General features: G+C 39.1%; 1 protein-coding gene across 3 annotated transcripts in view; it reads right to left on the bottom strand.

Annotated features, from left to right (window-relative positions):
• LOC126484598 (bromodomain-containing protein 7) overlaps positions 1 to 27,319 on the bottom strand; it is a 137,407-nt gene that overhangs the window by 54,398 nt on the left and 55,690 nt on the right. For all 3 annotated transcript variants that reach the window (XM_050108163.1, XM_050108161.1, XM_050108162.1), the window contains 2 exons: positions 26,731 to 27,053; positions 1,905 to 2,019 (listed from right to left, as the gene is read on the bottom strand). In XM_050108163.1, the coding sequence (XP_049964120.1) occupies positions 1,905 to 2,019; positions 26,731 to 27,053 (438 nt within the window). The remainder of the gene's footprint in view (positions 1 to 1,904; positions 2,020 to 26,730; positions 27,054 to 27,319) is intronic.

Raw genomic sequence — 27,319 nt, 5'->3', positions numbered from 1 at the left:
GGCCGTCCTATACTCAGATAAATACGATATGTGGGCATGACCACAAACCTTTTGTATCTGCAGAGGAAACCACCAACATCCCAGTCAGCAACTGTTCACCCAGTGGGTATGGATACCTCTTAGCTCCAGGAACCAACAATGCTTGGCTCTACGGTACTGGACAGTCACAAAAAGATAGCATCACCCCAGGTGGTAACTTATCCACCTGTTAACAGACAGCAACTGAGCACTTGGCTTTTGGAGGGCCTGGACAGTCATCAAAGCACACTTCTCTGCAAACTTCCATCTAGAATTCACACATACACTGGCAGCTTCATCACCAACAATATAATTCAATCTGTAAAATTATGTACTGTAGTGTCAGTGTTAGAGCAACAAAAAATCTTGATATTAAGCCTCCAAGAATACTATTCACTCATGGCGGTCCAATGGACTACGGTACCTATTGGATCTTGAAGAATTTGAAAATCACCTTTGTGGTACACAAAAATATAGTCAGCTCAATCGGAGAAGTCTCTCCATAAACAAGTGCCTCATGGCTATGTGCTTACAATGTGCCAACAAGAAGTACATGTTTGATCTATGTCCTTGCACTCACAAACATACAGAAGAGACCTAGTGAACACCAAAAAGTTCTGGGTCAATCTCGAGAAAGTGATGGTAAAAGTCCCAAGACGCAAAATTCTGCCATGTGACTTCCATGCAGAAACTGGAAACGAAAGAAAAATCAGGATACCAGCACACAGATCCATGAACAAAAATGGTGCAAGCCTCACTGAACCATACCAACAAAACAATTTAAAAATCAAGTCAAACGTTTAAGAAAACGTTTAAGAAAACTTTCGAAAAAACTTGACGTCCTCCATAAAGGAAATAAATGAATATCAGATTGATCACATAGCCATTTCCTACCCTCTGCAGTGAGAAATCCATGAAGTTCAAATCTGCAGAGGAGCAAACATTGGCTTGGACCACTATTTAACAAAACTCAAAGCGAACTTTGGACCGAAGATGATATATCAGAAAAAGCTTATGTATAAAAAATCGACACAAGTAAAATCAGAGAGACCAACATGAAAGGAGAATAGGCAAATGAACATACAAACAACTGGAAAAAAATTCCACATCAAAATCCCACATAGGCCAAAGAATTAATTCCATCGAGAAAGAACTCCAGACAACCCTTGTGGGATCCCAAATGTGGAAAGGCACTGGAAGAATGCAAAGATGCTTCCCTAACCACAGAAAGCTTCATAAACTGGAGCAACAGGTTGTTCAGTACTTCCAAAAGAATGACACTTAATTCCCCAACTAAACAATAAATTATATGAACGAAGGTGCTGGAGATTAAGAGCAGTCTTCCAACTGAGTGCATTATGGAATTCAAAGCAAGTACAAGCTGGCACATGATAGTGATGATGAAGTGGGTGGAGCTAATGTTACGATGCTGAACAACACTAGCTCAGCAATTTCCCAATGCATATAATGAAAAATCTCTCCAAGAAAACACTACCGGTACTACAATTTTAGGCAGATCTTAAGATACTTTTGATAAAAAACTTTGTCACAATATGTTAAAAATTAAAATTTCTCTAGGAGCATTTTAAAAATACATATATGAAGAGAGGGCTGTCTTATAGTCAGGTATACTGATACTTCTATAAGAGATCAAATAATCCTACACTGGTTTTTTTTAATTATTATAATTATTATTATTAAGGAAAACCAATCTGTGGTTGTGTTTCACTGCAGAATTACCTTAGACAGAGACAAGAGACAACCTGATACAATATTGGGGAAAATATATTACAAGAGTCAAAACTGTACACATTACTATCTTGGGCATTTGATTGCCCTAACACAATATAAAAACGAAATGATGAAGATTGAAAATTTTCTCTTACTTTTGTATTTACTCGTTTCATTGACAGCCTATCAGCAGCGGCCTGGGCTGCCTTCTGCGCTTGTTCCAGAATTTCTTCAGGTGTCATATCATCTGGAATTGCTTCAAATTTGTTCCTGGAATGAGTAAATTGTGACACATGACATGATTACTTCCTTGTTTGTGGTGTAGCAGTTAAAGAAGAAAGGTTGGAGCATTAATTATTGAGAAAATGCCTTCAACAATATCTGCTATAGTGGTGACAAAATGGAAGGTGGTTTGCCTATTCCAAGAAAATAAGGCATTTCATAATTACGTTACAGGAAATGATTTTTCACAGAAAAATTGCATGAAGTAAATTAAATAACTACAATGGAATAAAGAAAATTTCAGAAATGACATTGTGATGAGCTGTGAAAGGAACCAAACTTTTATTCTTTGGTGCACATTTTGATTAACTGATGCTCAGAGTAAAGAATATGAGAGCTTTGTCAAGATTTCCATATATTACTTATGCCTGGGGGGGGGGGGGGGGGGGTCAAGTTTGGTTGTCAACCAGAAGTGCTGTTATGAACTTCAACTTTATGGTAGCTTTCTACAAGCAACTTCAAAATTAGATCTTTAGTGGATTTAATGATGGATAACTGCAAGTGCCAGAGATTTACAATTTACAGCATAATACTCAAATGATTAAATTTTGATCTAAATATTGATGCAAATTCTATGTCCAACAATTTGGAAGTACACAGCATAACATGGTCAAAATTGTCTGCAAAAAGAACATGTGAGTTGTTATTTTAAAAAGAGGTCAATGGCAATATGAAACATTAGTCAGAATGCAAACTAGTGGGAAAGGAAAAAAGCCAATGGCAATCTAATGCTGTATAGGATTTATGAAAGCCTAAGTAACAACTGGTCTGAATTCTGAACACTGTACTATTCACGCGAATTCTGAACCGTGTACTGCTCATACACGATTACAGTTGATAAAAGGCCAGACTGCTGATCACATGATATTTACCTCCTTACATTTTCCATGTTGGAGCATGACCTGATGTGTGTGTTCTGAACTGGAACAAAGACGAACTGAGGTGGCATGCAGGTGGAAGCAATGTATGGAGTTTAATTTGTTGTAAGTGCTTCTGCACATTACTTTAAAAACTAGCAAAATTGCAACTGATTATGCTCTTCAAGGGTATGCTGCTGGATATGAATGTCTTCACTACACAATATTTTGGAGATCCATCTGGCTGCCACCTTCAGGTGCAATTGGAGTACACAATCACGCCAGAACTGAATGCTGTCATTCAGTTTCAGCGTGACTGTGTACTCAGTGTTCGCTCCTGAAGATGGCGGCCAGATGGATCGCTGAAATATCGTGTAGTGAAGACGATCACATCCGACAGCATACCTCTGAAGAGCATAACCATATAAGACGCCGGGATAATCTACGGGATCACAAAATTGCAATTACTTGTACACACAGACTAAAGGAAGAGAAGGTGGAATTGGCATCTTGATACCTTAGAGCAACATTCAGATGATTCAAATAGAACAATATAGTTCAATAACAAAAGGGATGATCCTAGTTTACCCCAAGTTCAACAAAATATTTTAACTTCAACAATGATGGAAACTCCATGATAGAAACAATAAACAAATAGATATATGTAACAGTACAGAGATGTAATTAGCTACTGAGCTGCTTATACTAGAAACAGAGCTGTAGCTTTAGTTATTTCTCTTTGGTGTTATACATGTGTATGTATGTGTCTCACATTAAAACCCTTCACATAAAACCCCAAGCTCTCTGATTTTTATTATTTTGACAGGAGCGTAAAATACTTCTCACCTCTCTTAAAGTGATGTTCCGTCACCTGCCCAACCTCCACAACATCCTAGTCCATCCCTATGCCACTCCCAATCCCAATTCCTTGCCAAATGGATCTTATAGCTGTGGAAGACCCAGATGCGAAACCTGCACAGTCCACCCACCCAGCACTTCCTATTCCAGTTCTGTTCAAATGGTTCATATGGCTCTGAGCACTATGGGACTTAACTTCTGAGGTCATCAGTCCCCTAGAACTTAAACCTAACTAACCTAAGGACATCACACACACCCATGCCCGAGGCAAGACTTGAACCTGTGACCGTAGCGGTCACGCGGCTCCAGACTGTAGCGCCTAGAACCGCTGGGCCACTCCGGCCGGCTTCCAGTCCTATCACTGGTTTATTCTACCCCATCAGGGGCCTGGCCACCTATAAAAGCAGCCATGTCATTTACCACCTGTACTGCAATCATTTCACAGTTTTTATATTCGTATCAATGCATGTGAGCAACATAATAAAACCTGAAATCAGGTTAATAAACTAGAGGAACCAACTTGGAGTACTGAGGTAGGGAGGAGCTCGTACAGAAGAAACCAGAGTAAAAATAAAACCATAATGGGTACAAAAAAAGATGAAGAAATGCAAACAGCAGAAACAACAGCATGGCTATATATCGGTAACTTAAAGAGAACCACCACAACTGATACAGTAGTGAAATACCTCAACAAGAACGGAATACTGGGACAACTAGAATGTGAAGAACTGCACACACTGGACAACAAAAAAGCTTTCAAAGTAGGCATTTTGTTTGAAAACCTACAAATCACACGAGAACCAGAATTCTGGCCTGAAAACATAAAAGTACATCCCAAAACGATCAATGGAAGAGGGAGCAGAGCTCAACTAAACTAAGAAGAAAACTACTAGAACAAGAAATAAAAGCAGTCTTGTGGAATACAGAGGGAATAAAAAGTGCTCTTAACCTAACACCAACAGACATACTGCAAAACTCGAATCTTGCAATTCTATCAGAAACCTTCCTGTTAGACAACTGGCAATATAAAGATTTCTACAATTTTCACCTAATGGCAAAGAATGGAGAAAGAGGACGACCCATGGGAGGAATATCTATCCTACTGAAACCCTGGATGACCCCCACCAAAAATATGATAAAACAAGAAAATAGTATGCTAGTAAAAACAGCAAACATAAATATAATTGCAGCCTATTTTAAACCACACACAAATGCTGTAGAAATAATTGATGAAATAGTTACACTCATCAAACAATGTGACAGCAAACCCACCACTGTTTAGGCGATCTCAACTGCAGAATAGACACACAGAACTATAAAACAAGACTAGTCATTGAAACCCTCGAAGAAGATGGTTTCACCCAACTGAATGATAGACAGATACCTACATATATATGCCACAACGGGAAAAGCACCATTGGTATCACATTAAAAAGAAAGGAAGTATTCAACCAATATGGCATGACTCCATCACTCCTACACGAAAGCACATTCCAATGAAGATAAAAATAAATAACGTCACATCACGTCACCGCCAGCAAGAACGACCCACCAAATCATACAAAGAAAAATAGACAAAGAAAAATTAACAAACCAGCAAGAACAAATAACACAAATAGAAACTTTAATATAGGAAGGAGACCTTGAAAAAGCAACAGACAGAATAGAAGACCACCTAAAAAATTCAGTGATACGAACAAACCCAAAAACAAGGATGGCAAAAAGATGGTTCAATGCTGAATGCTACAGCAAAAGGAACACTGTTCTAAGAACGCCCCACAGATTAAGAAACCAGCACAACAAGGAAACATGCAAACTATACGCAGAAGAGAGGAGAATCTACAAAAAACTAATAGAAGAGAAGAAAAAAGAATACATAGAAAGAGAGGCAAAAAGAGAAGCGGATTAAACAGAGAAAGACCCATACACAGCAGCAAGACCAAGAAGACTGGCTCATACACCAAATATAGACATGAAGGAATGGGAAGATAACTCCAGTAAGATACTGAACAAACGAGGAATCAAAGCACCCCGAAAGAAGGAGAAACAACATCAACAAAGGAAAAAGACATTGTACGGGAACCTCTAAATGAAGAAGGAGACACTCGATAATAAAAGTTCTCTACAAAGGTATAGGAGACCCAATGGACACAAACAAGTACAAAGGCATAGCCCTGGAAAATATTCAGTTCAATATGTTTTCAAAGATAATTACACAAAAAATCAAAGCCTGTGTGGACAGTCACCTCCCAGAACGACAAATGGGCTTCAGATCCGGAAGATCAACACTTACAGCAGTCAGGCTTCTTCTAAACAACATCGACGAAGCGCTACAAAAGACACAAATGTTCTACACAGTTTCCAGAATGAGATTTTCACTCTGCAGCGGAGTGTGCGCTGATATGAAACTTCCTGGCAGATTAAAACTGTGTGCCCGACCGAGACTCGAACTCGGGACCTTTGCCTTTCGCGGGCAAGTGCTCTACCAACTGAGCTACCGAAGCACGACTCACGCCCGGTACCCACAGCTTTACTTCTGCCAGTATCTCGTCTCCTACCTTCCAAACTTTACAGAAGTTCTCCTGCAGGCACACAGTTTTAATCTGCCAGGAAGTTTCGTTCTACACAGTGTTCATATACTTTACCAAAGGCTTTGACCTACTGGAAAGATATCTCATAGTCCGAAAACTGGAAAACACAATGGGAGAAGATAGCGTATGGGCAAGAATAATCAAGTCAATCCTTGAATACAACTTGATCACAATATCAGGCACCCCCTCTTTTTCGAACCTCATTCAGCAATCGAACGGAGTCTTACAGGGTGACCGAATGAGCCCTTTGCTGTACATTCTCGCCACTGTGAATTGGAGAAAATGAAGATGATGTATATATACGAGGTGAGACAATAAAGTAATGAGACTGATTTTCTTTGCAAGATGTGGCAACCCTGCAGGCTTGCATAGGCACAATATCTTTGACCTTGGTCTATAAGCTGCTGCTAGTCCAAGCAGCACATCAATGCAACTGCTCAGTCATGAGTTGTGCTGTAATAAGTTAACACGTGTTTGTGTCTCTCGTCACGGAAATGGAACCGCATAATATTGCCCAACGGTATGCCATTTCTTTTTGCGTTAAATTGAGTGAAAACGCGATGACAACTTACGGTAAGCTTCAGAAGGCTTTTGGAGAGGAGGTTATGTCAAGAGCTGAAGTTTTTCATTGGCATAGAATGTTTAGTGAAGGCAGAACGAATGTTGAAGGTGAAGACCACAGTGGACGACCATCAACCTCACGGGCAGATGTTAACTTGGCCAGGGAGCGTGAACTCGTATGACCTGATCGAAGATTATCTGTGAAAATGATCACAGAAGAACTGAACATCAATCGACAAACAGTTTGTCTTATAATAACTGAAGATCTAGGTACGAGAAAGATTTGTGCAAAAATGGTCCCCAAAAATTTCACACCACAACAGCAAGAAACATGGAAAAATGTGACAGCCAATCTGTTAGAGTGAATGGAAATCAATCCAGAATTGTTGAGCCGTGTTGTCGCTGATGATGAAAGTTGGTTTTTCAGTACAATCCAGAGACAAAATGCCAACTATCACTCCGTGCGACTTTTTTTCTATTTCCAAGAGTCAAAACAGCGGTCAAGGAACACCATTTTCAAACAACACAAGATGTCCAAAAAGCTGTGACAAGGGTCTTGGAGGATATTACAGAAGATGAGTTCCAGAAATGTTACCATCAATGGCAGAAGCGCTGGAAAAGTGTGTGCAATCAGAAGGGAACTATTTTGAAGGAGACAACACTAAACTTGACTAAAACGGAAAGCAACTTTTTTTTTTCCACATCAATCTCATTACTTTATTGTCTCACCTCGTATATGCATATGCTGACGACATAGTCGAAGGTTCAATAGACATACAGAAGCCGCAGAAAATCATTGAGAAAAATAGACAAGTGCTCAAACTACACATAAACATAACAAAGGCAGAAATGGTGATTTTCAGAAAAGGAGGCGGAAATCAACATCAGAGGACAAAAGTTTCAACTTGTCATTTGGTCCTCTCCATACATTCCAGACTCCACAGAGGCTCTTCTGCAAGTGACACGTTACAGTTTTGAATCAGCCTGTGTGCATTAACAGGTGGCACTAGGAGTTGTGCGTTCACAATGAAATGTAGGGACAAAGAGGCAAGTCACCAGTCTGGTACACAGTTTTAACTTGTCCCAAAAATTCAAACTTCAGACTAACTGATTACACCCACTCGTGATCTGTGTACGTAGGTCTTGGTAGTGCTTGTATTGTAATGTTAATGTTCATGTATGTAAATGAAGCACAATAATAACAAAGGATATATTGAATCAGAATAGCTACTGTGATGAATCTCTTTATTTTCCAAGCAGTTTTCAGTGCTAACGAGCCTTCATGAGGGTGAGTAACAAAAAAAAAGTGATCAGTCAATGCAGCTTTTGGTAGTGCACTATGACTTAAATGCTGTGAAATACCACCTACTGAAAATACAGTAATAATGTTTTCAATAATTCCTGTACATTAATTGTTTTTAAAGAGATAGAGTGTACTAATATTCCTGAATAGTGCTAATGAATAATTTTTTTTAAGATTGTAGCTTCGTGTTTCTTATCCACAAAAACTAAAATGAAAGGAGTAGCCTCTCCTGCGGAAAGAATAATTTTGTGAAACTAAGGCATAAGACCTGTTTTATAGAAAATATGTTTTAATATATCGAGAAACACGCCAATTTGTGAGATTAATACGAGACACATAGTAATTTGCTATAGAATAGACACAGATTATCCTTCCAAACTAAATAATGTATTACAGCACTAATTCTATCTAATAAAAGAGTTTATTATTCATGAGAAAGTAAATTGGTGACGAACTAAAATTGGGGAAGGCATCTACTAACCTGTAGTTGATAACTGTTTAACTTTTTTTATTAATGAAAAACATCCTCTAATCCATGACATTACAGACAGACATATGAAAACAGCTTTTAAAGCTCAAAATAATAAGTTACAAAATTTTGAAGATCTGCAATAATAAAATCCCGAGTATACTCTGGCATTAGGCTTTGACTAAAATATCCTGAAACTTGGAGTCATTCTTTAGTTTCTGTGTAGCTGTGAAGTCAACCATGTACTTAACAATGGTTTACTGTGAATATAAATCTTGGAGGAGCTGGTTGGAGCACAGCATACATATTTCACTAATAACACTGGCGAGCACTTGCCACTCAACTGACGAATTGCCGCCACGTCTTCGGGACGTGATGACAGGTAATCAAAGGCCTGACGAAGGATGTGGTTCAGTTGTTCCAGTCCATGGAGGTACTGTGTGATGAAGGGGACACTCTTTGTGGCTTGTCCTTGGGGATGGTGTGAGAACTGGGAGTGTGAGGGGAAATGGCAAGGGAGATCTGTTAGCGGACGTGTGGGGGTAGTGCCTGTCTTAGAAGGTGTTAAGGTTGTGAAGGAGCAAACATAGGGTGTCTTGGGCCTGAGTCTAGATCACAAATAGATCACCAATTAACATGAACCAGACGAGGGGTTTGGTGTTTTGGGAGGCTATGAAGCTGTCCTCTAAATGGCATACAAAAATTTTGGCATAGGAGGGTGTCAAGTGGATGCCCATGGCTGTGCCACAGATTTACCTTGCCTTCAAAGGAGAAGTAGTTGAGGGTTAGGATAAAGTTAGTGAGGTGTATGAGGACTGAGGTAGTGGGTTTGGAGTTTGAAGGATGTTGGGATAGGCAGTATTCAATAGTGCTAAGACTATGGGCATGAGGGATGTTGGTGTATAGGGAGGAGGTGTCAACAGTGCGGACGAATGGGGGATCCAGGAGGTAAAGGGGTGGAAATGATGGAGAGTCGGTGAAGGAAGAGGTTGGTGTTTTTGATGTTTAAGGCTTAATTATGGGCAATTGGTTTGAGGTGTTGGTCAATGAGGGACAAAATTTTGTCAGTTGGGGGTACGATAACCCGCCACAATGGGGCATCCAGGATTGTTGGATTTGTAGATTTTGGGCAGCATGTGGAAGGTGGTTGCGTGGAGTGTCATAGGAGTGAGGAGGGAAGTGGATTCAGGGGAGATGTTTTGGGAAGGGCCTAAGTCTTTAAGCAGGGATTGGGTGTTGTGTTGGACTTATAAGATGGGATCACTCTGGCAAAGTTTATACGTGGAGGGGTCAGATAATTGGAGCAGGTCTTCTACCAAGTAGTCACTGTGATTCTTAACAACACTGATGGAACCTTTGTCTGCAGCTAGCACGGTTAGATCAGGATTTGTTTTGTGATTGTGTATGGCTGTTCTTTCTTCTACTAAAAGGTTGGTGTTCTTAGGAAGGATGGTGAGGTTAAGTTGGAAGTAAGGGATTCCTGGAACGTGACAAGTGGCTGGTTATGTGGGAGGGGGGTGGGGGGTGGGGGGGTGGGGGTGGGGGGGTGGGGGTGGGAGGGGGATGTTCAAGGTTGGATGGTGGTATGAACTGGAAGATGCACGGTTTAATGTTGGAATTAGGGTGGTTTAATAGTAAATATCTCTGAACACAATGAATACACTGGCACCCTCCTTGAGTTGTAAAACAGTATAATGTTTTATCAACTGATGAAGATCTGCGTACTTTGAGCAGATGAAGCAACAAGAATGGCTGAAACTGTGATTTTGCTTTGAGCTATACAAGGTTGTATAAATAAATCGAAACTAGTCATAAATAAAAGTTCAGTTTATTCGTTATCAGCCGTGCAGAGTGGCTGTGAGGTTTGAGGCGTGATGTCACGGACTGCGCGGCCCCTCCCGCCGGAGGTTCAAGTCCTCCCTTGGGCATGGGTGCATGTGTTGTTCTTAGTATAAGTTAGTTTAAGTAGTGTGCAAGTTTAGGGACCGATGACCTCAGCAGTTTGGTTCCTTAGGAATTCACACACATTTGAACATTTTATTCATTAGCAGCTCGTAATGTTATATAAAAATTACTTTCTTTAAAGAAATAATTCCAGCTGCTGGTACTGCATTACTTCACAAACTGCATATCATAAAGCTCTGTGAATCAACTTCCATGCAAAAGCTGGTTACACCTATCATGCACATGAATTCTGAAGACTGCAACATTGAAAGTTTACATTCTAACAAGGAGATATCTGCAGGATTTAAGTCCAAGGCATTGGACTGTAGCCATTCACCTTGGTGGTCCCTCATTTATGAGTAATCAAGAAAACAATTTTTTTCAATTTCTTGTGATTGATTAGAGCCTTTAAATTATTAATAACTTGAAAGTGGCACCATAATGCAGAGATTAAGTTATTTGGCTTATGTGCTGAATGTGATTGTTCTGATTTCCATCAAGTGAAATTTCCTTTTTTTCATCTTTGTCAAAACCAGAACCTTAAGCAGATCAGCCAAATAAACGCTATGCTATGGGACCACTTTGAAATTATTCATAGCTAGCTGACAAACACATTATTACCTGGATATTCATTTTGCCACTTACCTATTAGAAACAAAAGCTTATATGTACTCCTGCAGAATACTCGGTATGGAGCTGCTTTGCATATCTACAATGCGATTTTGCAAATGTGTCTGGGCTACATCTTTTCATAGTTCTATAGACGGCAACTGTTTTTGCTTACAGCAGTAAGTTTTGCAGCTGAAAGCTGTCAAAAATGCTGAGCTATCAAAAGTGCTGCCACGTGTCAGGGTTTTCCTTAAGTTGATTCGACTGTAGGAGTGTGTTAGCAGCAAAAAATAAATGTATTAAAATTTCATATATGACATTGCATTTTTTCCAAGTATCTCAGTGTTTATGATGTCACATCCCGAACTATGACAGATGGGTGGTTCTTACCACCACAGCAATTGTTGTCTGACAGTAAGGGATGTTTATACCAAGTATGGTTGAAAATGGTCCAGTGGTTTTAGGAGATATGATATGGACTGAACACACACACACACACACACACACACACACACACACACACACACACACACACACACACATTTTTATAATTTGTATGGATATGGATTTCAAGGCTCTAACCAATCACAAGAAATACTGAAATTTTATTTCATCAATTATGTGCATATTAGGGGCCACCAGGATGAATAGCTGTAGTGTGCGATACCTGGAATCCTAAACTGCAACAAAGTATAGGGGATCTCTCCTTTTAAGAGTAGTGAACACAATGAACAATGTCATAGTGAGGTGTTTCCATGGAAAATTGTCGGGTTTCATGAGGGGCAATCCAAACTGAACAGTACTTTACATAACACAATTGTATGTAGTAGGATCCTATAAAATCACACATTTGTGCAGATAAGTAAGTAAAATCTGTGCATCTGTAAGACAGCAGCAATTTTGTCTTGTGGGGAATGAACCTTTATCTCTCTGTGGGGAGGGAGGAGGTGGCTATTAACCCTTTAACTGCTGTGGATGAGTTAACTCTTCATGCTCTGACACTGCCCGTGTTGAGAATATGTTTATGCATCCCATTCCGCTGATCTCTCATTGCTGCGGGTAAGTTACTTTCCGTATCCTGGTCAATAAAAAAGTTTCAAGTGCTTATCAAACAGGATCTGTGCCTCTTTACATGCTATTATTTGGAAAAAAACCTTATTTTGATATTTTGAACTGCTTATGAACTATGACGATTGTTACGACCACATGATTCATGATATGCAGTGACAAAAATGCGCACATCGTGCGACTGTCCATCAGCTATAAAAATCAATAACTCTGGAACGAAATGAGATATTGTACTGCTTCCAACTTTGAATAAAATTTTTATACCTTATGTACATTTCATACACAGCAGTGTAAGAGCTAAGAGCAATCACATGCAAAGTTAACACAATGTGTTTTTACCTCTGCAATCTTTTTAAAATTTTATGCAATGTTTTACTGAAATTGATGCTGAATAATGAGAAGAAATTCAGTCCTTTACTGAACAAAGATATCAGACTGTATGAGGTCCACAAATCAATTTTTTTTATTTAATAGTTTTCTTAAAATTGGACTGTAAGTATTTCATAGTGGCCTGAGGGCTGGCTCTTAGCACAGGTAGCAGTATCTGGTGAACAGTACAGTCATAAGAAATTTGCACTCAGCACAGAATGTAGACAACACATCTGTAGCAGCAAAAGGGTTAACAGCCTGATTCAATAAATCCACAAAGAGCAACGGCACTCAAACCAATTTTGCAAAGTAGTTGGACCATGCAGATGTATAAAATGGAAGCATAAATGTATTTAAATAATTGTATTCTAATAAATCCCACCAGTTTATCTGTACACTCTTAACTGGGTAATTGACTGTTGTTAAAAAAACATTTAGTAAGCTAACATTCAGATGCATGTTATAAGTTTCAAATAAGCTTATTGCTGTAAACAGTTGGTTATTTGTGGCACATGCACACATCTGGGAGATTTTCTTTTTTTTCTTAAATTTAAATAAAGATCTATTGTACACTCACTATAATGTAGAAAAATTAGAGAGACATATATACACGGTGGTCCATTGATTGTGACTGGGCCAAATATCTCACGAAATAAGCGTCAAACGAAAAACTACAAAGAATGAAACTTGTCTAGCTTGACGGGGGGAAACCAGATGGCGCTATGGTTGGCCTGCTAGATGGCGCTGCCATTGGTCAAACGGATATCAACTGTGTTTTTTTAAAGAGGAACCCCCATTTTTATTTCATATTCGTGTAGTACATAAAGAAATATGAATGTTTTTAGTTGGACCACATTTTTCGCTTAGTGATAGATGGCGCTGTAATAGTCACAAACATATGGCTCACAACTGTAGATGAACAGTTGTTAACAGGTAGGTTTTCTAAATTAAAATACAGAATATAGGTACGTTTGAATATTTTATTTCGGTTGTTCCAATGTGATACATGTACCTTTGTGAGCTTATCATTTCTGAGAACGCATGCTGTTACCACATGATTACCTGTAAACACCACATTAATGCAATAACTGCTCAAAATGATGTCCGTCAACCTCAATGCATTTGGCAATACGTGTAACAACATTCCTCTCAACAGTGAGTAGTTCGCCTTCCGTGATGTTCGCATATGAATTGACAATGCACTGACGCTTGTTGTCAGGCGTTGTCGGTGGATCATGATAGCAAATATCCTTCAACTTTCCCCATGGAAAGAAATCCGGGGACGTAAAATCCGGTGAACGTGTGGGCTATGATATGATGCTTTGACGATCAATCCACTTGTCATGAATTATGCTATTCTATGCTTTGACGATCAATCCACCTGTCATGAATTATGCTATTCTATACCGCTTTAACCGCATGCGAGCTATGTGCAGGACATCCATCATGTTGGAAGTACATCGCCATTCTGTCATGTAGTGAAACATCTTGTAGTAACATCGGTAGAACATTACGTAGGAAATCAGCATACACTGCACCATTTAGATTGCCACTGATAAAATGGGGGCCAATTATCCTTCCTCCCATAATGCCGTACCATACATTAACCCGCCAAGGTCGCTGATGTTCCACCTGTCGCAGCCATCATGGATTTTCTGTTGTCCAATAGTGCATATTATGCCAGTTTACATTACCGCTGTTGGTGAATGACGCTTCGTCGCTAAGTAGAACGCATGCAAAAAATCTGTCTTCATCCCGTAATTTCTCTTGTGCCCAGAGGCAGTACTGTGCACGATATTCAAAGTTGTCGCCATGCAATTCCTGGTGCACAGAAATATGATACGGGTGCAATCAATGTCGATGTAGCGTTCTCAACACCAACGTTTTTGCGATTCCTGATTCTTGCGCAATTTGTCTGCTACTGATGTGTGGATTATCCACGACAGCAGCTAAAACACCTACTTGAGCATCATCATTTGTTGCAGGTCATGGTTGACATTTCACATGTGGCTGAACACTTCCTGTTTCCTTAAATAATGTAACTATCCGGCAAACGGTCCGGACACTTGGATGACGTCGTTCAGGATACCGAGCAGCATACATGGCACATGCCTGTTGGGCATGTTGATTACAATAGCCGTACATCAACACAATATCGACCTTTTCCGCAATTAGTAAATGATCCATTTTAACACGGGTAATGTATCACGAAGCAAATACCGTCTGCACTGGCGGAATGTTACATGATACGACGTACTTTTGTGACTATTACAGCGCCATCTATCACAAAGCGAAAAAAGTGGTCCAACTAAAACATTCATATTTCTTTACGTACTACACGAATATGTAATAAAAAATGGGGGTTCCTAAAAAAAAAAAAAAAAAGAGCAGCAGTTGATATCCGTTTGACCTATGGCAGCGCCATCTAGCAGGCGAACCATAGCGCCATCTGGTTCCCCCCTTCAAGCTAAATGATTTTCGTTCTTTGTAGTTTTTTCGTTTGATGCTTATTTTGTGAGATATTTGGCCCGGTCACGATCAATGGACTACCCTGTATATGTGACAGTATCTATTCTTGTTTAATGATAACATACGTAACTTTTTTTGGTGACTGTACACATTACATTATGTTTGGTACTGTTGGTATTAATTACATCTGAAGGGACTGTTTCTATACTATAGAAGAAATACTCTTACAGTTGTGTAACAAAACTTAACTGGTCATGAAATTTTATCTTAACTATGTAAATTATGAGGAAGAGTAACAGACTAATACTTAACTCCATGAGGCAAAATGGGTAGTACAGCCGATAAGACGCATTTAAAAGTAAAAGTGACACACTATCTAGCTTTCGGAACTAATAATTCCTTCCTCAGGGAGGAGAGAGGGGTAGTTTGGGGACGGTTAAAAAGGAAGAAAAGGTCACTCAGATCTGTGGATGGAAGGGATGCACCTCTAGTGAGGGCAAGGCTAGCCAGATAAACATGAAGAGGGGGGTATCAAATAGAGTAGGTCAGAGGTGACATTCTAACAAGCACAGTGAAGAGATACTGAGGAAACATTAAGAAATAATAATTGATTAGGGTAAAGGAAAGTGAATAGCCCAATTAAGAATTAGGATAGAAAAGAGAAAGCCATTTCTCTCTCTCTCTCTCTCTCTCTCTCTCTCTCTCTCTCTCTCTCTCTCTCTCTCTCACACACACACACACACAAAAGCACACGTGCACACATAGCAAATGGGTACTAGGTCTCCCTGTTCTTCAGTGCCAATTAATGTGCTCAACCATTTTGTGCTGGTTATGCTGTGGCTACATAAAACACTTTGCAGTGAACACAAGTCAGTTGATAAATAACACGAGTGATTTTACAAGTTGCTAATGTCTTCGATAAGGCAGGATTTACCAGTGGTGTGGCTGGAGTAGGTAGTAGTGGGAGGGCAGGTGGAAAGCATGGAGAAGTTGATGTAGATGAAGGATTTGGTGGTTGGGCAGATATGTTTGGCATGGATGACTGGGCAGTAGGGAAGGGAGACTTTGGATGTGGAAAAGGACCTGGTAAATTTGAGTTGACAAAAACTGTTAAGTTGTTGCAGGAATTAGAGGAGTTCTTCATCATAACAAGTGTAGACGAAAAAGATGTCATCAATAAATCTAGTCGTAGAATCCATATTATTGGTCTTGAAGAATATCCCCTCCATGTAGCCCATGAAAAGGTTGGCATAAAAGAGTAGCAGTCCCATGATTTGCTTGTCAATCTGGCCCTCAAATATGAAATATTAACAGTCAGGATGAAGTAGGTAGGGTGGTGATAAATGAGATTTCTCGAAGCCCTTTAGGTGGCCATTTATTGAGGTATTGTTCTAGGGCTGAAGGTCATGTGTATGAGGGATGGTTGTGTAAAGCGAGATCACATCAAGGATGACAAGAAGGGTTCCAAGTAGGAGAAGGGTGAGAATGGACATGAGATGTTCCAGGAATGATTAATGTCTTATGTAGGATGACAGGCTTTGTGTGATGGGTTGGAAGTGCTGATTAATTTGGGCTGAAATGTGTTTGGCGGGGGCTTCAAAGCCAACTACTATTTGTATTTGTGTATTTTGTGAAGGAGTTAGGAACTGTGGATCAGGACGGGTGTGGAGTTCTATGGAAACAGTTGTGAGTCCTTGTGAGGGACTTCTGGTTATCAGGATTTTCCGTCACTCAGTCTGGATGGAAGGAACAATTCTTTTATGCTAAGCAGTGCAAGACCTGATGATGATCTTGTCCAGGGTGCATACGTGGGGGGGATACCAGTTTTTTTCCAATTTCGCTGGTGAAAACACACTACACCCTGGATGAAAGAACATTTTTTCTGTGTTAAGTGACAATGTACTTTCTCTCTCAGAGCTGTAAAACTTATCAATCCTTTGAATGATAAAAAGTTTTATACAACAGTGAAGAACTTCCCAACACTTTAGGAAATGAAACCCAGCAAAAAACAACATGTTTCAGAAAGATACAAGAAGCGTGGCAACATGTATTACGGAAGTATAAATTCCACCAAATACAGCATGGTAGTTTTGAAAGCACTGAAATTACAACTGTGCTGTGTAATGCGCTTTTGTCAGCCAATAACAGCTCACGTCATTATCTTACCAGCCAATGACAGCAGATATTCAGAGCATAGGACACATGATGCAGTGAGCCAATAGCAGTATCATTGTTAAGTAACACGAACACCCAAATAGGATAAGTTAATGGTTCAAATTAATAAATATCGCTACAAGAAAAGCAAAGCCTTCACATATAATACTGGTTGTCAAATTTTTTTCTGACTTTTTTTCTGAGGGTGTGGTTAGGCGGGATCCTAAGAGCACAGCTTAAAATTGCAGCAGCTCAATATTTCAGGCAAGTACAATTATAAATTTTACTGTTCATTTCATGGGTTACATGGCTGGATACACGTTTCATTGAGCTTTGACTTTTCTGTAGAAAAGCCAATTACAGAGTGATATTGCTCAAGAACTCACCTCACACTTTTCTCAAGAATAATTATACTTTCTGCCAATGTTATTGCATAATTTCTAATCTATAAAAGAATTAAAATAAATATGAAAACTAACCCTGAAGCTGGATCCTTCTTAGCGTGTGTTATCTTTTAAGATATATCAAACACAAATATGCCAGTAAAATTTTAAATAGCAGCATAAATGGCTGGTCTTCTGGGCCCAAAATTTTTCTAAGTGGTTGGTCCTCAAATTGTTGTGTGTTGAATAAGAGTCAAACACTGTGATTTAAAAAATTCATTGTACATTCTCATACACAACATTGTATCTTGCATAACAGGAAATTTGCTTTGAAAGTAACATTTCTCAAACTACTATTCACAATATGTTCTGGCAGCCTGTTAGAAATCATAAACAGTTGTGACATCATGCTCATCCAGAGCAGTTAGTTGTTACGAAGTATTGCATAGTCTTTGTCCTGAAGCTTTGATACATTCTGCTGTCAGCAGATGCTTGTGTGTGCACTGTGTTTTGTTGTTGCAAATGGCACATTTTCTTTGCAACTGAAGTTTTATTTTGGTGTTATTCTTGTTTAAGTTTTATCACTGCAGTAGCAGGCTAAAGTAAAATTCTTCGTTAGAGTATCAGTCCCTACCAGTCTAGATTACAAAAATTTAACTCAAAAATAAAACAATGAAAAATTACTGGAATTCCATAAAATTTCTGAATTTTACTCAGATGAAAAAATTCACACATTTTTTCTGTATTTCTCAGGGCGTATACACCCTGCCCATGCCACATTCTCCTCACAGTGAAGTACTACAGTAATCAGCATCTTGTGCACACAGAAGATGATGATAGAGTGGTCTGGCTTCAGATCATGGATAGCTAAGGATTCAATGCAAATAAGATTTGCGGTTTTGTGATGTTCTTCAGGAAAGACTGAGAGACTATGCTCGAAGTGAGAAATTCCTGGAACGTCTGGCTGGGGAAAGAGGAGAAGGTTCTCTCTGGGATTTGGGCTGGAAATGCTCTAGATAGTGCTCTGTTGATTGCGGGTGGGGATGAGTGGTGAAGTGGTATTTCCAGTTGATGTTATGTGTGAATGAGAGAAGATATTTCACTGGAATCGTGTGTTCAAATTTGGGTGTGGTGTTGAAGGCAGGCCTTTGAAAAGAACACATGACTCTGTATCGGAGAGGGATCTGGATTAGAGGTTGAGGACTGAAAGGGGACCAAGGTAGAGAGGTGTTTGATAAGGCTTAGGCTTGTGCTTGGATAGGAGATCTACTAGGAGGGGGAGCTTACATAAGAAGGCAAAGCTTGGTTTGATGGCTAGGAGGGGGTGTTGGGGGGGGGGGGGGGGTTAGTGGTGGTGTTATGGAAGGTATTTTTGGGAGAGGGACACCACTTTTGAGATATCTGAGTAACAGGCTGGACAGCTTCTTTACGTGGTGTACATTCAAGTTTATGACTGTCTTCAAGGGGAACTGCATGGACAAGGAGACCACATGGCAATCTGCTCTTTGTATTTTTTATACTTCTGGTATAAGAAGTTCAGAACTCTGCCAACTCTATCAAAAACTTTAACAAAATTGACAATGTTTGCCGAGTGTCTTTAATAAACAAAAATTAGTCCCACTTTATGACAGGTACCACAGCTTTGTGGTAAAATACTCCTCTGCCATGTGGGGGGCCTGCGTTGATTCCCAGGTGACACTAATTTTTAAGCAGTGGAGCATGTTCTATGAGCATTTCCATAAAGTGTAAAATACATGAAAATGAAAACAATTATTAGCTAATGTTTTCTTTTTAATTTAAAAAAAATCTGTTATAAAAGATAAAAAATTTATATTTGCAATGAAAACTGGATTTTTGTTTGTGATATGTAATTGCAAATAAGACAACTTGCATGTTTCATAAAAATGACAATTATATATGTGTTAACAAGAATACATCTGATGACTTAACATGACACAGGTATTAAACTGAACATAGGGTGGGCGGTAGAGCGTTTTGGGGGTGGGGAAAGGGGACTGAAACGGGACTTGAATCAGCAATTACCAGTCTCAAGTTCTATCGATGTTTTTGTGTCTCTGCATATCTAACGTCCATGTATTGCTGAGACAGATATAGAAAGCAATAGCCAAAAAGGAACAGTTATTGTTAAGCAAAGCATGTGGAAAATGAGTGCCTAACACAGAGAGAAGACAGTGCAACAACAAAGTGGATTGCTACACAATAATAAGAGCTAACTAAACAATAAAAAGATCACTACAGAAAAAAGATCATCAAATGAAGGAAAACAGTAACAAGATAAAGCAAAAAGGTCATACAATACAGAAAAAAGATAGCCAAATGAAGAAAAATGTTGGCAAACAAAGAGAGGGATCACCAAATGGGTAAAACAAAAAGATTTTTCAGTACAGAAAACATGACAAAAATCAATGACGATGTAAAAAAGATCTTCAAATAAGACAAACTGGTCTATCAAGAAGGAAAAAATTATTGCAGAACAGAGAGAGAAGCCCTTTCAACAACGGAAGTGAATGAATAAATCCTTCACGAAATTCTTACTGTGTCAGATTTGTCAGTCTCAAGCTCAAGACTGACAAATATGACAAGGCACCAACAGTGACGAATTCATCAAGAATGTTGCTGTGAAAAACTACATGGTCTGGAAACGAATAGCCAAAATTGAAACCAGACTGTGAAACAACGAAAAGATATAATCAAACAAAATATAAATCAACTTAACACCGGAGGGGAGGGCGGGTTTTGCTTGCTGGAAACAGACAAATGATCATTAAAGAAAGAAAAAAATTAGCAAACAAAGAAAGAGAATTACTAAATACAGGAACAAAAGTTGGTCAACACGGAAAAAACTATGTAATTACTGTAATCACGTAATCTCTAATGGCTTCTATTTGGGTTCTTTGGCCAACGCATTTTTAACGATATCCTGACAGCAATAGAAGGTGAACCTTTGACAATGCTAGCCACTCGTGCTGGGGAAATGTCAGAAAAATCTTTAAATAAATGGCTGGTCGCGGCGGAGGTTCGAGTCTTCCCTTGGGCATGGGTATGTGTATTTGTCCTTAGGATAATTTAGGTTAAGTAGTGTGTAAGCTTTGGGACTGATGACCTTAGCAGTTAAGTCCCATAAGATTTCACTAACATTTGAACATTTTTGATTTCAGCAGGTATGTTTTCACTGTTGCTATGTTGCTGCAAATTATTTTTTAATGTTTTGTCTTATATCTTACATTTCGTGCCACAGATCTGATGAAAGAGTCCAAAAACATGTCATACGATAATAAATACAATTATTTTGTGATCCAGGCTAGTGTTTTTCCATTTAGTGCCAATATGGTCACAGGTTCCCTTTGAAACTTTTTGTCCAAAGTGATACAATATGCAATTTCTATGTTACAACTAGTGTAAAAATTAGCTTTGCTAGTTAGTATGCAATTACAGGGTGTATACGTGGGCAAGGAAAAAAATTTCCCGGATTTTTCCCGGTTAAAAATACACTTTCTACCGGGTGACACTATATTTACCCATATCAATCCTTTGAACGGTTAAGGTTTTATACATGGGCGTACAATTTCCCGGCACTTTAGAAAACGAAACTCAGGGAAAAAGACACGTTTTGGAAATATCTTTGATGTGCAGCAACATGTACGCTACGTATTTTCGCATTACGAAAGTATACATTGGAATTCCACCAAACACCACATGTTACTTTCCGAATCATTGAAATCGAGATTTCAATGCGCTTTTGTAAGCCGTTTGTAGCTCATGTCACGTGATCTCGCCAGCCGATGACAGCAGATATTCAGAGCAAAGGACACGTGATGTAGTCAGACAACAGCAACATCACTATTAAGTAGCACGAACACACAAACAGGGAAAGTTAATAGTTTAAATGAATATACATAGTATTGCTACACGAAAAGCAAAGCTTTCACATATAATTTTGGTCTCAAGCTGCAAGAGAAGATAAGCTTCAGCATGTACTGTTGATCTTTTTTGCGTGTGTTACACTTTAAGAAATATCACACAAATTTGCCAGTAAAATTTTTAATAATGACATAAATGTCTGATCTTCAGGGTTCGAAATTCTTCTAAATGGCTCGTCACCAAAGAGTTGATTTTTAAATGAGAGTCAAACGCTCTGTGATTTAATAAATTCATGTTACATTCTTGCACATAGTTCAACTTACGTAAAAGGATATTTACTTTGAAAGTAATGCTTTTCAAACCACTACTCGCAATATTTTCCTGCGGCCTGTTAGAAATAGGTTTGTTTCAGCAGTTGCCAGAGAGCTCAGACAACAGGCGACACCGCGCTTTGGTAGCTATCATGACGTAGGAAGCCTGTATGTACGTACGTGTAAAAGATTGAATGATCATACATTATGTCATAAAAGAAACAAGACATCAGAGGATACTGCAAGAGCATCCGAATTTCGTGAATCATATAATTAAATGTGCACATTTAAAGTGCATACATAAAGGGGACATTCGTAAGTCCAGATTCCCAATGAAGTAGACCCTGACCTGTTGTTAAGTTTTTCAGTGTGGTTTTCGGGATGTAAATTTTCTTGGAGCACCAGTAACTGTATTATATCATGTTTGGTTCTTTATTATGGCATAATGCCATACGTGCTAGAAAATGAAAACGTGCACTTGAAATGCAGCGAACAGTTGAAACTAGCCAGTACTGTGGAATGAAACAATGTTTCAAATACATTGACTGCCTCTGCAGAAAAGGTTAACAAAAGTCAAATTTCTATAGCAAACAGACAAAAATAACTTCATTGTTCCGCAAGGCGATTAATGCTTGACTGTCAGAAAGGTGGAAATAAAATAAAATCTGAACTAATGACATATTTCAGCCTTCCGTAATTATGTGAATGTGTTTTAATTTACTTGATAGCTCCTGGCCACAGATATCCGTATTGTTTTCATTTGACGTGAGAGTAAACGAAGGGGAAACAGCAAAATCATTAAATGTAAACACGGGTCACATGGAGACTACGCACTATAACTCAAGACTGCTCTGCGCATCAGCCCCGGATCTATGACGTTTGCGAAAAAAAAAATCGAATTTTCAAAATATGTTCATCTTGTAGCGCACATCTTTCTGAAAGTCTGAAACATAAAACATTTGTATTCGAGGAAATGTAAGACATATGATTTGGCCTTAATTATGACAAAGTGCAGTGCCACGCCTCTTCATAAAGCATTTTTCTGCCACACATCCAAACTATATTCAGGAGAATGGAAATTGAAATGTCCTATGGTGCTTCTCCTGCTGCCAGTCGGCCGGTTTGACAACCTGCCCCCCTTTTAAAAAATCTCGCAATTAATAGTGGATGGGATTATTTGTAATCGAGAGAACAAGAACTCTTCAGAAAATCTGAACTCTTTATTGCCTATTAGTTAATAACTTGCTGTTTTGTGTGACATAAAATTAAATAAAGGATGTATAAAACCAATACTGACAAGAGATAATCAAGAAATTACACATTTCGTCAAACCTTCACTCCTAGCATTTTTTTCTCTCTAATCTTGCTAAAGCTTTACATGGCGTGCTTTCCTTTCTGCGAAAGAATCTATTACCTCATCAAAGTTCATCAAACGTTTTGCCACATGAAAAATCGAAATGTCGCTATCTACTACTGAAAAAGCTGTTAATACAAATAATACTGGTGTGGTTTCTGGATCTGATAACGTCTATTTTATCACAGTCTGCTGGAGAAAACAAAATAGGCCTTTCTAATACCGCAGCAATTTTGTAACACACCAAATAAGAAAGACTGTTTTGGCACAAATAGCCATTTTTATAACACGACAGAATATAATCCACAAAGTACCAATATCAAATGCGTATTAGGCCTACTACAAGCAAAAAGCTTTGTGTTAGGAAATAGTTTCACATTTCATTCATATGCGCCAGCTTCTCAAGCATGAGATCGAAAAGTAGTATTACAAAATTTTTATATAAATTTGGAATCATCTTGTTCTTCCATAATTTGTGTGATGTCCCCATTTCGTCTCCTTCCTCGTTCTAACAAACAATCTTGTCAAACAAACAATCTTGTCATCACCAATTCTGTAGCTACTGCTGCCACTGTCAAAATTTGTTCGCCGATTAACTTCACTAAACCTGCCAGAATCACAAGTTTAGTTATCCCACGATTATTTTCTGGTTAGGCGTTATTATGTGTTCGAACAGCACGTTTTCCACGTTACTTCCAGAATAGAACTTACACGGCTGCTAGTCGGGGACTGTACTACTGGTCCTCACAAGTGTAGCGATCTGGCCAAAAATTTTCTGTCAAAATTTCATTTTCTCGGATACACCGAGAAGATAATAAGTAATCTTGCTCACTTGTTATTTCTGTCAGTCATTTATTTCCATTCTGGTAGTCTGAATCTATGGATTTCGCTAGTAACAATGCTGATTATTCGCAAACCCAATCAACTACATAATCAGACAGTGATTGGTATTCATCCGTTCGGTTTTACTCCCTCAAGCTCGTATATCCCCGTCCCCTTTTGTCTGAGGAAAGGTTATTTCTAGATGCAACGAGGATTCTCCTGACAGAGAGATCACGTACACTATGCATGCATTCATTCAAAAGTCAACTTATGATTCATTCAGAAATCAACTTAAAATGTGTTCAAAAACGTTCATAAGCCAACAGGGAAGCATTTCAAAATCATATGAATAATCGATAGACAAACATGCCCTGGATGCTAGGCGCTTTGTGAAACAAGTTTTTTTCCTCAAGAATATTAATTTGGCGCCCCCTTTCCCCGGTAGCATCTAGCTGCTTGCTGCGACTGCCTGCACAGCCAACAGCCACATGCCTGTAGCCAGAAGCGGGAGAACCTACTACTCGAACGTGACAATTGTGCACGCGCATGAGCCCGCGCGTAACTGCTAAAACAAATGGAATGTAAACAGTTGCGACTTCACGCTCATTGGAGGCAGTTTGTTGTTATGAAGCACTGCATAATCTTCCTACAGCCTTTGACACATTTTGATGTTGGCAGACACTTGCATGAGCACTGTGTGTCGTTGTTGTATATGGCGCATTTCCTTTGCAATTTAAGTTATTTTCGTTTTTTTCTCTCGTTTATGTTATATTGTTGAAGTATTATTCTGCACTAGCGGGATACAGTAATATCCTTTGTTAGAGTATCGGTTCTTACAAGTCAAAATTACAAAAATTTAACTGAAAACTAAAACAATGAAAAATTCCCGGAATTCTAAAAATATCCCGGGTTTTTCCCGGTTTTCTCCCGGATGAAAATATTCCCGGATCTCCCGGTTGTCCCAGGTCGTATACACCCTGAATTAAAATTAAACAATGAGAGCCACAAACAACAGTAGTATTATCTTGACTGCCTTAGTAAAAGAAATGTTCCTATTTGTTACTACTTCACGATTGATTGGATAGAAATTTTGAACTAATTCTGTCATTTTATTGGTATGTTGATGTTTAGCCAATGAAAGAGATCTGGTATTGATATAAAGATAGGGACTACTGCTTCCCATAGTTAGTTAATTTAGAACTTGTCACTTTCAAATTTCATTCTGGAAGTAACTACACTGAAGTTCAGTTTCGTGTTCGATGGCTGTGTATCTTCATACACGCTGAAGCGCCAAAGAAACTGGTATAGGCATGCGTATCCAAATACACAGATAAGTAAACAGGCACAATACGGCACTGTGGTCGGCAATGCCTATGTAAGACAGCAAGTGTCTGGTGCAGTTGTTGGTTCGATTACTGCTGCTACAATGGCAGTTTATCAAGATTAAAGTGAGTTTCAACGTGGCGTTATAGTCAGCACACGAGCGATGTGACACAGCATCTCTGAGGTAGCGATGAAATGGGGAGTGTACTGTGAATATCCGGAATACAGTAAAACATCAAATCTCTGACATCACAATGGCCAGAAAAAGATCCTGCAACAACGGGACCAACAATGACTGAAGAGAATCATTCAATGTGACGCAAGTGCAACACTTCTGCAAATTGCTGCAGTTTTCAATGCCAGGCCATCAACAAGTCTCAGTTTGCGAACCATTCAAGAAAACATCATTGATATCGGCCGAAAGCTAACTTGTGTGCCATTGATGACTGCACTACACAAATCTTTACGCCTCGCCTGGGCTCGTCAACCCAACATTGGACTGTTTATGACTGGAAATATGTTGCCTGATCAGACGAGTCTCACTTCAAGCGGACGGACGTGTATGGATATGGATGTGCATGGGTGTAGAGATAGCAGGGGACTGTTCAAGCTAGTGGAGGCACTTTAATGGTGTGGAGCGTGTGCAGTGGAATGACATGGAACCCCTGATACATCTAGAAATTACTCCGACAGGCGACACCTACATAAGAGTCCTGTCTGATCACCTGCATCCATTCATGTCCATTGTGCATTCCGACGGACTTGGGCAATTCCAGCAGGACAATGCGACACCCCACACATCCAGAATTGATACAGAGTGGCTCCAGGAACACTCTTCTCAGTTTAAACATTTTCGCTGGGCACCCAACTCCCCAGACATGAACATTATTGAGCATATCAGAGATGGCTTGCAACATGCTGTTCAGAAGAAATCTTCACTCCCTTGTACTCGTACAGATTTATGGCCAGCCCTGCAGGATCCATGGTGTGAATTCCCTCCAGCACTACTTCAGACATTAGTCGAGTCTATGCCACGTCATGTTGCGGTACTTCTGCATGCTTGCAGTGGTCCTACACGATATTAGGCAGGTGTAGCAGTTTCTTTGGCTCTTCAGTGTAGTTACAGTTTAATGATATTTTACCATTAACTTTACAATATCAGAGGTTGTTAAGTCAAATGGTAGGTCAGTTTGAACTACATAATTAATTTTATGCTACAAATATATAATGACCATTGTGATTACATTACGCTGAATGGATATTCTGCATTAAGCCTAACCTCAGACATGTCACAACATAAGGAGACACAAAAAAAACTTATATCCAGGTTGTTACACCTTTATAGAAAAAAATGATCCAAAGGAATACTCACAATGGCCTGTTATTTTCCTTCATTTTACGTTTATTTTCTTTACTGGCATCTGAGTCATCATCATTCACACAAATTCCATTTTCACTGCTTTCTAATGTATTTTGTGCACATACAGATATAGAAGATTCATCAAAGCCCAGATCAAAACCAAGTTCTTCTCGAGACAGCTCCGACATATAAACCAGGACACTTCTAAGAGGCTTTAACTTATCAGGGCTCATCATTTTTACACCAACATGCAATAATTTTTTTGCAGCTTTATAATATATAGTATCTGGGTGGTTGTAAACCATAGCATTATTGCACATTAGTTTGAAGTCCTCCTGCAAATAAAGGAGATTATTACTATAATTTCAAACAATGGAAAATCCAGGATTGAATAATGACAATATTATGAAAAATATAGACTACTACTCACCATATAGTGGAGATGCTGCGTCGCAGGCAGGCACAAGAAAAAGATTGCTAACAAGTTATGCTTTTGGCTAAAACACCTTTTTCTGCTTTAGACAAATAAAACACACATTCAATGAGAGAAACAATCTGGGTGGTGGGGCTAACAAGGAGGCTGTGGTGGGGAGGGGGAGGG

This window comes from Schistocerca serialis, chromosome 6 (assembly GCF_023864345.2).
Source record: "Schistocerca serialis cubense isolate TAMUIC-IGC-003099 chromosome 6, iqSchSeri2.2, whole genome shotgun sequence".
In the NCBI taxonomy this organism is placed as follows: domain Eukaryota; kingdom Metazoa; phylum Arthropoda; class Insecta; order Orthoptera; family Acrididae; genus Schistocerca; species Schistocerca serialis.
The sequence above is the reverse complement of the archived record's forward strand: the minus strand, read 5'-3'. Positions and strand labels throughout refer to the sequence as shown.